Source organism: Aptenodytes forsteri, unplaced genomic scaffold, assembly GCF_000699145.1.
Source record: "Aptenodytes forsteri isolate BGI_AS27 unplaced genomic scaffold, ASM69914v1 Scaffold404, whole genome shotgun sequence".
NCBI classification, from domain to species: domain Eukaryota; kingdom Metazoa; phylum Chordata; class Aves; order Sphenisciformes; family Spheniscidae; genus Aptenodytes; species Aptenodytes forsteri.
This window is the reverse complement of record NW_008795629.1, coordinates 4,148,183-4,159,043: the sequence shown is the minus strand read 5'-3', so window position 1 is coordinate 4,159,043 and position 10,861 is coordinate 4,148,183. Positions and strand designations below refer to the sequence as shown.

General features: G+C 58.0%; 2 protein-coding genes across 2 annotated transcripts in view; one reads left to right on the top strand and one right to left on the bottom strand.

The window, feature by feature from the left end:
• Nucleotides 1–2,125, bottom strand: part of TCTEX1D2 (Tctex1 domain containing 2) — a 10,440-nt gene extending 8,315 nt beyond the window's left edge. Inside the window, exon 1 of the mRNA XM_009282434.1 lies at nt 2,094–2,125. Within this exon, the coding sequence (XP_009280709.1) occupies nt 2,094–2,125 (32 nt within the window). The remainder of the gene's footprint in view (nt 1–2,093) is intronic.
• PDCD1 (programmed cell death 1) lies at nt 2,124–7,753 on the top strand. The gene is made up of 5 exons (XM_019472887.1): nt 2,124–2,232; nt 4,499–4,831; nt 5,882–6,037; nt 6,694–6,728; nt 7,538–7,753. Exons 1-5 carry the CDS (start codon nt 2,124–2,126, stop codon nt 7,751–7,753), a joined length of 849 nt encoding a protein of 282 aa, XP_019328432.1.
• Nucleotides 7,754–10,861: the final 3,108 nt, after the last annotated feature.

The following is a 10,861-nucleotide window of genomic DNA, read 5'->3' as shown; positions in this document are numbered from 1 at the left end:
AGGCAGCCCCGGCCGCCCCCCCCCCCCCCCCCGGTTTCTGCTGTGCGCTCTGCAGCTCTGCGAGCTTCCCTCCGCTTCCTGGCCACACACGGCCTCATCCTGCACCCCAAGCAGCCTGGAAAGGATCCGGTGTTGGTGCCGGCCCCCAGCCTGCTGGGGAACAGAGCGGGAGCACTGGGACATGGGTTTCCGAAGGAACCTGAGCATCTGAAAACATTGCCGTACGGTCTGCGTCTAGCCACCGCAGCTTTCCAGTGGACGCGGCAGCCTCCCTGCCCCGGGCACCGACTTATGCCCCATTCCGAGCATGCGTTGGAAAGTTTGAGCAATTTGTGCTATGATTTTAATCAGAGCCCTCCGCTGCCGTGTGGGGCGGGGAAGATGAGCCATTCTTTCCTGCTGATCCCTGGCTTGGTGAGTCGCGATCTCAGCAGTGATACCCGTCACATCATCTGCCTCTAGAAACCAAAACATGTTGCAAGTACCAAACAAGCCTCCCCCCACCCAGCCTGGATGCCTGGTGTCACCATCTGGGGACACAAAGCCTCGAGGTGGAAAAGCCTCCTTGCTGTGAGCTTCCATATTTTCTGGAATTTGGTTTAGTTCAGTTTAGTTAGTTTTTTTTTTAATGAGAATGCAGGAAATTGCGAAGGAAGAGGCGATGTCCACCTCGGAGCCCACCAGCACCGTTGCACATGGTGGAGAGCGCTCCACTTGCCACCCTGCTAGGCCGTGGCCTCTGGCCAGGCGGCATGGAAAGTGACAAGGAGGGCACAGCCCCCCAGGCTTGCTCTGTGGCCCAAGCAGGGCCAGAAGTTCACGAGAAAGGAGTGATGCTGCAATGCCAGGAGGAGACTGGAAAAGACAGGACAGGCTGGATTGAGGCACTAACCCAGGGTGAGCCCTGCCTGCCCTGGCTCAGAACCCCCTCCTTGGCCACCCCGAATTAGGGGTGGCTCCCTCAGCCCCACTGCTGGGGCCGTGTCTGAAAGCGAGAGGTGAGCAAGCCCGAGCTCCACAGCTCATTTCTGAAAGCCCAGAAAATAATGAAATCATCATGAGAATTGCATCCTTCATCCTGATTATTAATTTTCCCCTGACGCTTTCCAAAATTGCGGGGCACTGAGGCTGTGTTCGAGAGAAGCGGAGGAGCTAGCCACGGTGTGTGTTCACCTGTGGTTATTTCCTATGCGAGTAGTAGTCATCGAGGCAATTGGGGAACATCGCTGGCAGAGAAATTAAAGAAGTCTGCTCCAAAGGTCACCCCAATAACAGCACCCTGCCCCCTGCTCTCTGCAAATCTGTCTGTGGAGAAACACACCTAAGGAGGCAAAACTTCTCCTTCTCCTCCTTCTCCTTCTCTTTCTCCTTCTCCTCCTTCTCCTTCTCCTTCTCCTCCTTCTCCATCTCCTCCTTTTTCTTCTTTTCCTTTTTTCTCCTCCTTCTCCTCCTTCTCTTTCTCCATATCCTTCTCCATCTCCTCCTTTTCCTTCTTTTTGCTTCTCCTTCTTCTTCTCCTTCTCCTTCTCCATTCTCCTTCCCCTTCTCCTCCTTCTCCATCTCTTCCTTCTCCTTGTCCTTCTCCATCCTCTCCCATCCCTTCCCAAAGGGAGCAGCTTGCCAACAGGCACTCAGGGTACTGCATGGCTGCTCAGACCCTGCCCAGCTGCCCGGTGCCACACTGCTCAGGAGCCTGAGACAGCTCTTTTACTCACGGGCCAGGCTTGGAGTCGAGGATGTGTCCCCGCCCGCTCCATCCCTGGGAGCTTTCCCCAAAAAGGGTGCAGGTTTAGCGGTGCCCGTCCCCGCTACTTGGCAGCTGGGTGCCAGCATGGGATTGTGCCAGGAGCGCGCGGGGAGGGGAAAGGGGCCAGGCCCAGCTCAGCTGATCCCTGCATCGGCGGGGAGGAAGCTGGGGGCGGGAGGCAGCCCGGGTTTCCCTCTGGGGCAGAGATGGGCACGTTTCATTTCCACCCCAGCCCCTGCCGCGCAAGCCAGAGAGCAAGCCGCCACTGCGGGGAAGGAAGCACAGAGAGAGCTGGGGGCGGCACGGCACGGCGCGGCGCGGCACGGCACAGCACGGCGTGGCCCACCTGCCCGGGCAGGGGACCGACTTCCTCGCCATGGCTCCAGGTGCCTCGAAGATGATGTGGGGCAGCATGGAGGTGGCCCTGACCAGCCTCTGCGCCATCCTGCTCTGCTGCGGCCCCATGCTGGTCAGCTGCCGCCGGGGTAGGTACCAGAGTGCGGCGCGCTTGCCAGCACAGCCCGTGTCATTCGCAGCCAGTGGAAAATGTCTAAGGGCTGGGAGCTTTGTAGTTAAAAATAGCTCTGGCATCAAGAAGGCAAAAACCCCAAAGCTTTTGGGTCCGTGCCGTTGAAGCAAGGGAAATGGGGATGCTCAGGGTAGAAATGCGGTTAAAGGATAGAGAAGGGGACAGGTCCCCAGCCTGCGGTGGCGGCACTGGAGCCACATTGTGGGCACACTGGCCGTGGTTGGGGTTTGGTGTTGAGCCTCTGGGTTTGCCAGCGCCATGCGAGGTCTGGGGTTCTCTGCTCTGGCTCTCACGGCTTCGGGCTGCAGCCTCGGGCTGCACCTCCTGGTTTGGGCTTGACCCTGAAGCAGCCAGCGTCCTGAATGCGATTTTGCTCAGGGTGAAATCTGGGGGAGAGGGAGAGGTGGAGGGGAAGGGGTGAGTCCAGGCAGAGTGAGGAAGAGCTGTGATGAAGCTGTGTCCCTGCTTCCTCACAGCCCAGCCCTTTCTTCGGTGGCTTCGGGTGTTTTCTGCCCCGAGGGTGGGCGCAGGGCTGGGCATCCCTTGGAGCAGATGTTACCTCTGGTGCTGGGAAGATGCAGGGAAACGTGTAAACCCAACCTCTGCTTTCAGAAGTCCTCTGAGCGCTTCATTCATTGCTGGCAGCAGCACTGGTTAGGAGGCAAAGCCCCGAGCCTGCCGAATATTTCCTGTTAAACACAAGAAACCCAGAACACTGTAAAAATTATATCTCTCGGTGCTGGCACTGCCACAGCCAGCGCTGCCCGCGGGAGCCAAGGCACTTCTCTCCCTCGCTCCCTCCTCCTGTTTGCTCATCCCTCATTTCTCAGCCCAGTTTTCCATCTAATCCTGTATCTAGTCAAGGAATTGTCCTGGTTCCTTTTCTGGTTGGTGATGCTGAGGTCATGGTCCTACGGCCTCAGGCCAGTGCTGGAGGGACGGGAGGGACTTTCTAACTCTGCCTGCAAGCCCTGCTATTGGTGGCAATTTGTGAAAAGGGAAGATAAATTTCTTAACGGCAGGGACTTTTCGAAGCATTGGCGGTTTGAATCGCTTGGTCAGATAACCTGTGTGAAAAATGCTTCTTCCTGCTTTTCATTGCTCTGAACAAAAGTTAATGCAGCAGCTGCCTCGTCCTGCTGGATGGGGCTGGCTGAGCTGGGACTTTGTGAGCCTGGCCCGTGTTCGTGGCATCCCCGCTGCCTGGGGGGAATGAACCCACTGGGATCACGGGCAGGGAAATGTGGCGAAGCAGCAGGGCTGGTGCTAACGGCCAGGGGGGACTGCGGCCATGGCCGACTGCCCTCTGTGCTGGGAGCAGCCTGGCAAGCCCAGCCAGGACCCCCAGGGTGGGTGCCTGTACACGCGAGGAGGGGACAGGCAGCTGGAAACGGGTGGCATTGTAAGCTCCAGGTCACTCTACCCTGTCAGATGGTCTCAGGCTGGAGATGGCAAATACCGTGCCTTGGGCAGCCCTGCCCGCTCTGTGCTCCCAGCATGGAGCAGTGGGCAGAGCCAGAGCACTTCGGCAGGCAGCTGGGCACGCGATGGGCTGCACCGTGGGGTGCTGCCCCGGCCCAGGACTCGGTCCCTCTGCTCACTTTCAGAGGCAACATCAGCTGGAGGAACGATGACTCGAACATTAAAATACAGCATAGATTTAAAAATAATACAATCCCCAAAGTCTGTTTTCCCCGGTACAGGTGTTCTGGGTTAATTTTAGGTAGCCCAGAGCACAATTTGCTCTGCTGAAACCACTTCACGGTACAGTTACTACCCCTGAGGATCTCCCTCTGGCTGGCAGGCACACACTCAGGAGGGGAGAGACATGGGCTGATGTACCTCCCCATGATATGGGGTGATGCTGCAGACTGGCCAAGTGTCAGGCTGCCTGCATTGCTGGCAAACCCCAGAGCCTGGCCACAGGTGAGCCGGTGCTGGCGATGGGATAGGGCTGGGCTCACAAGTGCTCACTGGCAGGTTTTTGTAAATCCCCGTAGGGGCCTTCAGGAGCTGAGGGTGAAAAAGCTGAGGAATGCATGGAGCCTCTGGGTTTGGGACGTAGGAGCCCATCACCTCTCCATGGGATGGGGCACTAGCGGGCGCGACGGCAGGCTCTCACCCTCTTTGCATCCCTGGTTCCTGCATGGGGGGTACAGCTGTTTCTGAGGCCTGTGCCTGCTGTAACCATGTCTGTTCCTTGTTTCCTCTCTCCCAAACAGTGACCACCTTCCCAGCCACGTTAACTCTCCCTGCAGGTGGCTCAGCCACCTTCTTCTGCAACATCTCCAGGGAGAACAACTCCGGTGCAGAGTACAGCCTCAATTGGTACAAGGAGACCAACCATAGCCAAGCCCAAAAAATCGCTGAGATGAGCCGGAACAACCCCCTGACGAAGACGGAGAAGTACCTGCTCACCAACCACACTCCTGCCTTCAAGATTGAGATTCTGAACCTTCACCAGAATGACTCAGGCTCCTACTACTGCGGGCTGATTGCCTTCTTTGAACCCGATAAAGTGATGGAGAGCAACCGGTCCCACCTGGTGGTCACAGGTCAGCCTGGGGGCTGAGCTGTTGGGGGACAGGTCATCGGTGTCATCCTGTGGTGCTATGGCTCCCAGGCACACTGCAGCCCCAGGGCACAAGGCAGGTGGTACCCTGCTGAGGGAGGACCTGGTGCGGGTCAGGAGAGCACAGCTCTGCCCTTTCCCCTCTCCTTGGCATGCCTGGTCGATGCCCAGGGACACAGGCTGTCCTCCCCCATCTACACTGCGGCTGGATCTGGCCCTGAGGCAGGAGGTCTCCATCCTGCTGGGGCTGCATCCCCAGCAATGCTGTGGGGAGGAGCGAGTCCTTACCCACGGATGGAGGCAGGACATCAGCGTAGGGAGCTGCTTTCACCCATGGATGGAGGCAGAAGACCAGCATAGGGAGCTGCCTGCACCCCTGAACAGCTCCTTTATTTGGGGACAGGGCTTGTGTTTGGGGTGACAACCAGGGCTCAGACCCCTTGAACAGCCGGTGTTGATGTAGATACTGTTCTTGCAAAACCATGCCCTGGGGGGCCTTGTAGCCCCATGGTGTGGGAGACTGAGGTCTCGCAGGAAGATATGCTATGCACTTGCTTGGCAGCATGGAGGCTTTGGGGGGCTGAAGGTGGCCTTTTATAAAAAGGAAAAACACTGCAAAAGTTACTGTCTTTCACAACATCTCCTCCCAACATGAGCTGAAGCTGTGCTGGCCCCAGGACACGGAAGCGGCTGGGAGGCTTGGGGAAGCTGTGTCCTCCATGGGGCTCTTCTGGGCATGGGGTCGTGCCACAGGACTGCAGTGTCCTGGCCCCCTGCACCCCAGCTCTCAGTGGTGTGGGATCATCCTCACCACCTGCAATGGGAGGGAATGGGACATGGCCAAAACATCCCCTGTGTCAGCCCAAATTCAGGGCCCCTGGAGGGATGGTGGGGCTGTGGCAGCCTGCCTGGGACTGAGCCCTTTCTGGGGACAGCCCCTGTGTTCCCCTGTTGACTTTCCCAGGGACTATAGAGGCCATTTTACACTCCTGACCTGCTGTTTTGTTCCCCCCTTTTTGGATGGCTATTACAGCAGCCCCTGAGAAGACAAACACCACCGATGAGCCTGAGATGGAGGAAGGCAATCCCCTGGACCATGTCAAGGCCATGCTCCCGGGCATCCTGCTGCTGGCTGGGGCAGTTGTGCTGCTGATCTTTGGCTACCTCACTGTCATGTACAGGAGAGGAGGTATGATCCCTCGTGGGGGATTTACTGCGCCAAGGGGCTGGGGTCTGCCAGGGGACCTGACGGGGTGATGCTTATCCAACAAACCCAGCTTGAACCCAGGGGCAGCTGGATGTCTGTAGCTCCTTGGGGTACACAGGCAGGTTCAATGTGCTAAACTCAGCTGTGGCATGTCCCCATGGGACAGGTATCTCCATGCCTAGGAGAGAAGGGTGCTTTGGGCCATGCTCGCCCTTTGTAGAGCCCCCAGGCCATGTGCTGTGGCTCTGAAGCACTTGTTAGCATGATGTCTTAGTGCTGCATGTGAGTCCCTCCCATGCACCTTGCCCGGGCACCTTTGGGGCATCTTGTCGTCTCCTTGCTGCAGCACCGGGCATCGCCTCGGCCATGCTGTGGGCAGCTGGGGGGGGCTCTCCTAGAGGGGACCCCCGAGGAATTGCACCCCACTAATACCAATTAAACCCTAGACTGTGGGCTGGTATCTCACTTGTCCTTGTAATGCTCAGGGTGTTAGACCTTAAGTGTAGAAGGAGGAAGTGGTGCAATGGTTGTGGTGTCCAGCGCCCTCCTAGGACGTGGGGGCTGTGTCAGCCCCAGCCCCAGATGCTCACGCTGTCTTGGCACACAAGCATCTTCTAAACAAACATGTTACTTTGCAGATGTGCAGAAACCACCAAGTGAAAACACGCCAGCGGTGAGTTTTCCATCTCTGATGCCCTGTTGTGCTGCAGGGGAGCATCGCAGCATCGCTGGGGTGCAGGGCCTCCCTTTATCAGCCCTTCACAGGCTTCTCGCTTCTCCTGCCTTCTCTGATGCTGCTTGATCTTTTCTGCACAGCTACAACTGCTTTTTTGCACCTGCAGCACAGTCCCATCACAATCAAAAAACTGCCTGAGATAGGATGAGACCTCTCTAGTCCAACCCTTGCTCAAAGCGGGGTTGTCTTTGACAGTGGATTGTGCGGCTGTAGAAAATGTTTCTTCCCCCCCCATATATTAAGCTAAAATTTCTCTTGCTAGTCCCTGTTTCCTCGCTTTCTTTTGCCGGGCACTGCCAGGAGGAGTCTGGCTCCATCTTCTCTCTAACCCCATTAGGTAGCTGAAGGCAGTGAGTAGGTCCCCCCTTGCTCTCCCCTCTCTGGGCTGAGCAAACTCAGCCCCGGGCTGTCCTCATGCACCCTGGTGCCAGCTCAGAGCCCAATGGAGAGGTGGGAAAAGGGCTCCTGGCATGACCCTGCCTTCAATGGCCAGGCAGGCGAGGAGCCCCACCTGCCTGCAGAGATTTGAGACCCACATGGCCTTGGCAGTGACCCCAAGGCTCACAGTCTGGTTTCTCTGGGCAAATGTTATCCCAGGGCTGTGCATCTTTCTGCTTTGTATCGCTCTCGCCCTCCTGGGATGCTTCAGAGCTGGTTTTGGCACTTGCTGTAAAAAGGGGGCTTGTGCTGGGGATGGCAGGTACCTCTGGATTATGAATCACCCCGATGGGGTTTCCTTGCAGAAGGAAGAAAAGCCCCCCGTGGTGTCCGTGCCCACCGTGGACTACGGTGTGCTTGAGTTTCAGTGGGAACAGTGCACCCAGGTGCCCCCCGACACCCAGCCGGTTGACCAGACCGAATACGCCACCATTGTCTTCCCAGAGGAGAAACCCGTTACACCGGAGCGGGGGAAGAAACACCAGGACGAGAGGACTCGGCAGCTGCAGTTGCAGCCCTGCTGAGGACCAGGGTCCCTCCTTGCCAGGGGTTGCGGGCAGGAACAGGCTGCCCCAGCCCCTCGATCCCACCACAGTTTGCAGATGGGAAAAATCCAACGAGCAAGGACTGGAGTGACAGAGGCACCGCTGCTGGAGTTGATATCGGACAGTCCTGGCCACGGTGGGATCATGGCCGCAGGGTGTGTACCACAGGATGAGGAAGGTCCCTGCAGGGCTCCATGTGCCGCCTCTTCGCTCAGGGCAGGGAGGATGGGCTGGGGCAGAGCAGCGATGCTCACGGTCTGTGCCAAAGGCGATTTACGTCATGCCTCAGTTTTCTACCTCCACCTGGGGCTCTCTGGAGTGGCCATGCTGCTTCCCTTGCTCAGGTCTGACCCAACCAGAAAAGCACAACTGTGGGAAGAAACGCCGGAGGCCAGAGCTGGAGTGGATCCTGGGAGATGCTGCTCACAGGAGCCTGGGGCTGAGGGCTTCTCCTTGCCCGGGGCAGAGACTGCCTTGTGTACCGCTATTTAAAGAAACCCCTGGGAAGCAGGTGGCTTAGTTTTTCCTTCTCTCTCTGGGCACTTTCCTCCTCTGCAAGAGGGGAAATCTACCCCCGCATCCCTCCCTCTGCAGGTGGGAGACAGATCTGGCCCTGGGGGGTGAATAAAGGGTTTCACGTCTGGGGAGTTTGTTGACTCGTGATGGCAAGCGCGTGGGCAGGCAAATAACGGCTCTTGGCAGCGCACAAGCGAGAGCCGGGAGGCGGCGGCGTCTGTTGTGGTTCCTGGGCCTCTCTGTACGATGCACAAGCCACTCTTCCATGAAGCTGCTCTTAATAATTTAGAGAAGCCACCGCTCTTTTTCCTCTCGCCCCTGTCTGGGCTGGCCCCTGGGTGCAGCTGCAAACCAAGCCTCCCCTTACCAGGCTGGTTACGGGGTGCTCGCCCAGCTGGGGATGAGCATCCCTGCTGTGCTGGGGGCCTGGCTGCCATCAGCCAGGGCAAAGCTCACGGCATGGTGCTTGATGCAGCTTTCTGGCTCCAAACGTCCATCTTCCCTCCTGAAAGCGATGCCAGGGCCGTGCCGCCTGCCAGAAACCAGAACGGAAAGAAGCAACAACTGCTCAAGAGGGCAGAAACCCCAATAAGGACTGGCTTTGGAGGCACCAGAGACCTGCCAGGAGACCATGAAACCCAGCAGAAACAGAGAAGAGTCATTTGCATCTCACACTTCAGTGGCATCATCATCAGGTTTCTTTTTCCTCTACCCCCAGTAAAACCAGCGCAGCCTTGCGGGAGCCAGCCCGGGTGCTGGGGGAAGGGGTGAGGCATGCCAGGCATGGCAGTTTGTCCCCTGTGGGGGTTGGAAAGTCTATGAGAAACCTCCAGAGGGGACCAGATGGGATGAACATCCATCTGGGATGGCTTTCACCCTTCCTCAGGGCAGGATGGTGGATGTGGTGGCCCTGCTTGCTCTCATGACATTCTTTCACGCCAGTGTGCAGCTCAGCCTGGTGGGACTGTTTGCAAGCAGCAGCCCTGCTCCTTGCCCCGGCACAGCACCATGCAACCCCAGCAGCTCCAGCAGAGACCTGCTGTGGCCGGCCAGGCTTGGCTCACCCGGAAAGCCGAAGCAGGAGGCAACCGCAGTAGCTGAGAAGCAGGAGCTCAGTCAGCAGTTTTGGTTTTGGCTTTCCCATCAGACGCGACACTGGCGGGAGGGTGGGCCGTGCTTCATATTTTCCGTCCTGCCTCTCGGGCAGTGAAGGTGCCGGGTCTTCAGCCTTTCCTGCAACCCCTGCTGCAGCCATGGCTCCTCCAGGAGTGGCTGGGGCTGCATCCCTTCCCCTCTTGGTGGATGGTGGTCTGCAGCTGCCCGGAGGCTCCCAAGCCAGCCAGTGGGGTCAGAGGTGTAGCAAAAGCATCTCCCGCTGCCATTTGGGATGGGAGAACACCCAGCCCGTGGCAGTGCCTGTGCCCCTCCGGCCCCCCAGCAGCCTGGCTGCAATCCTGCCCCTTGCAGGGAGCAAGGCTGGGGCCTGGGGATGTGTGGGGTGAGTGGTGGGGATGCTCCAGGCTGCCAGGCACCATCTCCTATCCCTGTTTGGAGGACAGAGAGCCCAGCACTGACAGAGACCCTGAGCACTGGCTGTGCTGGCCAGAGCAGGAACAGGGCTGGGATGAGCTCCGGGTGGGATGCAGGTTTCAAGCCCCCAGCTGAGTATCCTCGAACCAAGCAGTGCCCTGAGATGGGTGGGTGGGATGCAGGTTTCAAGCTGAGTACTGAGTATCCTCGAACCAAGCAGTGCCCTGAGATGGGTGCCCCCCCCCCACCCCCCCCCCCCCCCCACAGCATCCTGCTTGGGGATGGAGAGCTGAGCACGTTCGTGTGCAGGAGCTGCTCTTGTCTTTCCGTGCAAGCCAGGACAGCAGCCACCCATGGTTTTGACTCTCCCTCCAGCATGGTGATAGTAGTTCAGTCTTCCTGGAGTCACTGTGCGGGATCTGGAGGAAGCTGTTTTACCTCCCGTCCTGAGAAGTCCCCAGTTCTGGCTTTCCCAGCTCCACCATTGCACATCCCTCCTTTCCCTACCCTTCACCCTGTATCACAGCCCTCCTGCTTTTGCCCACCACTGCACCCATACCATCTGGCTGCCTGCTATTTGCACCAACTGACAGGTTTATGCCCCTTTTCTCCGCTCCAGATTAAGCAGGGACCCAAGCAAACTCATTTCCACCTATGATGCTAAGGTTTGCCTCAGGTTTTCTTGGGGGGGCTGAGCCGACACCCTCAAGTCTTTATCACCTCAATATCTTTATCACCCTCAATATCTTTATCGATGATCTGGATGAGGGGATCAAGTGCACCCTCAGTAAGTTTGCAGACGACACCAAGTTGGGTGGGAGCGTTGATCTGCTCGAGGGTAGGAAGGCTCTGCAGAGGGACCTGGACAGGCTGGATCGATGGGCCGAGGCCAATTGTATGAGGTTCAACAAGGCCAAGTGCCAGGTCCTGCATTTCGGTCACAACAAGCCCATGCAGCGCTACAGGCTTGGGGAAGAGTGGCTGGAAAGCTGCCTGGCGGAAAAGGACCTGGGGGTGTTGGTCGACAGCCGGCTGAACATG

What these genes read in the sequence shown, in the direction of transcription:
- PDCD1 (XM_019472887.1), top strand. Translation starts at nt 2,124, where the DNA reads ATGGCTCCAGGTGCCTCGAAGATGATGTGGGGCAGCATGGAGGTGGCC. An exon ending in GTCCCACCTGGTGGTCACAG is followed by an intron (nt 4,832 to 5,881) that starts GTCAGCCTGGGG and finishes TGGCTATTACAG; the next exon opens with CAGCCCCTGAGAAGACAAAC. An exon ending in TGTCATGTACAGGAGAGGAG is followed by an intron (nt 6,038 to 6,693) that starts GTATGATCCCTC and finishes GTTACTTTGCAG; the next exon opens with ATGTGCAGAAACCACCAAGT.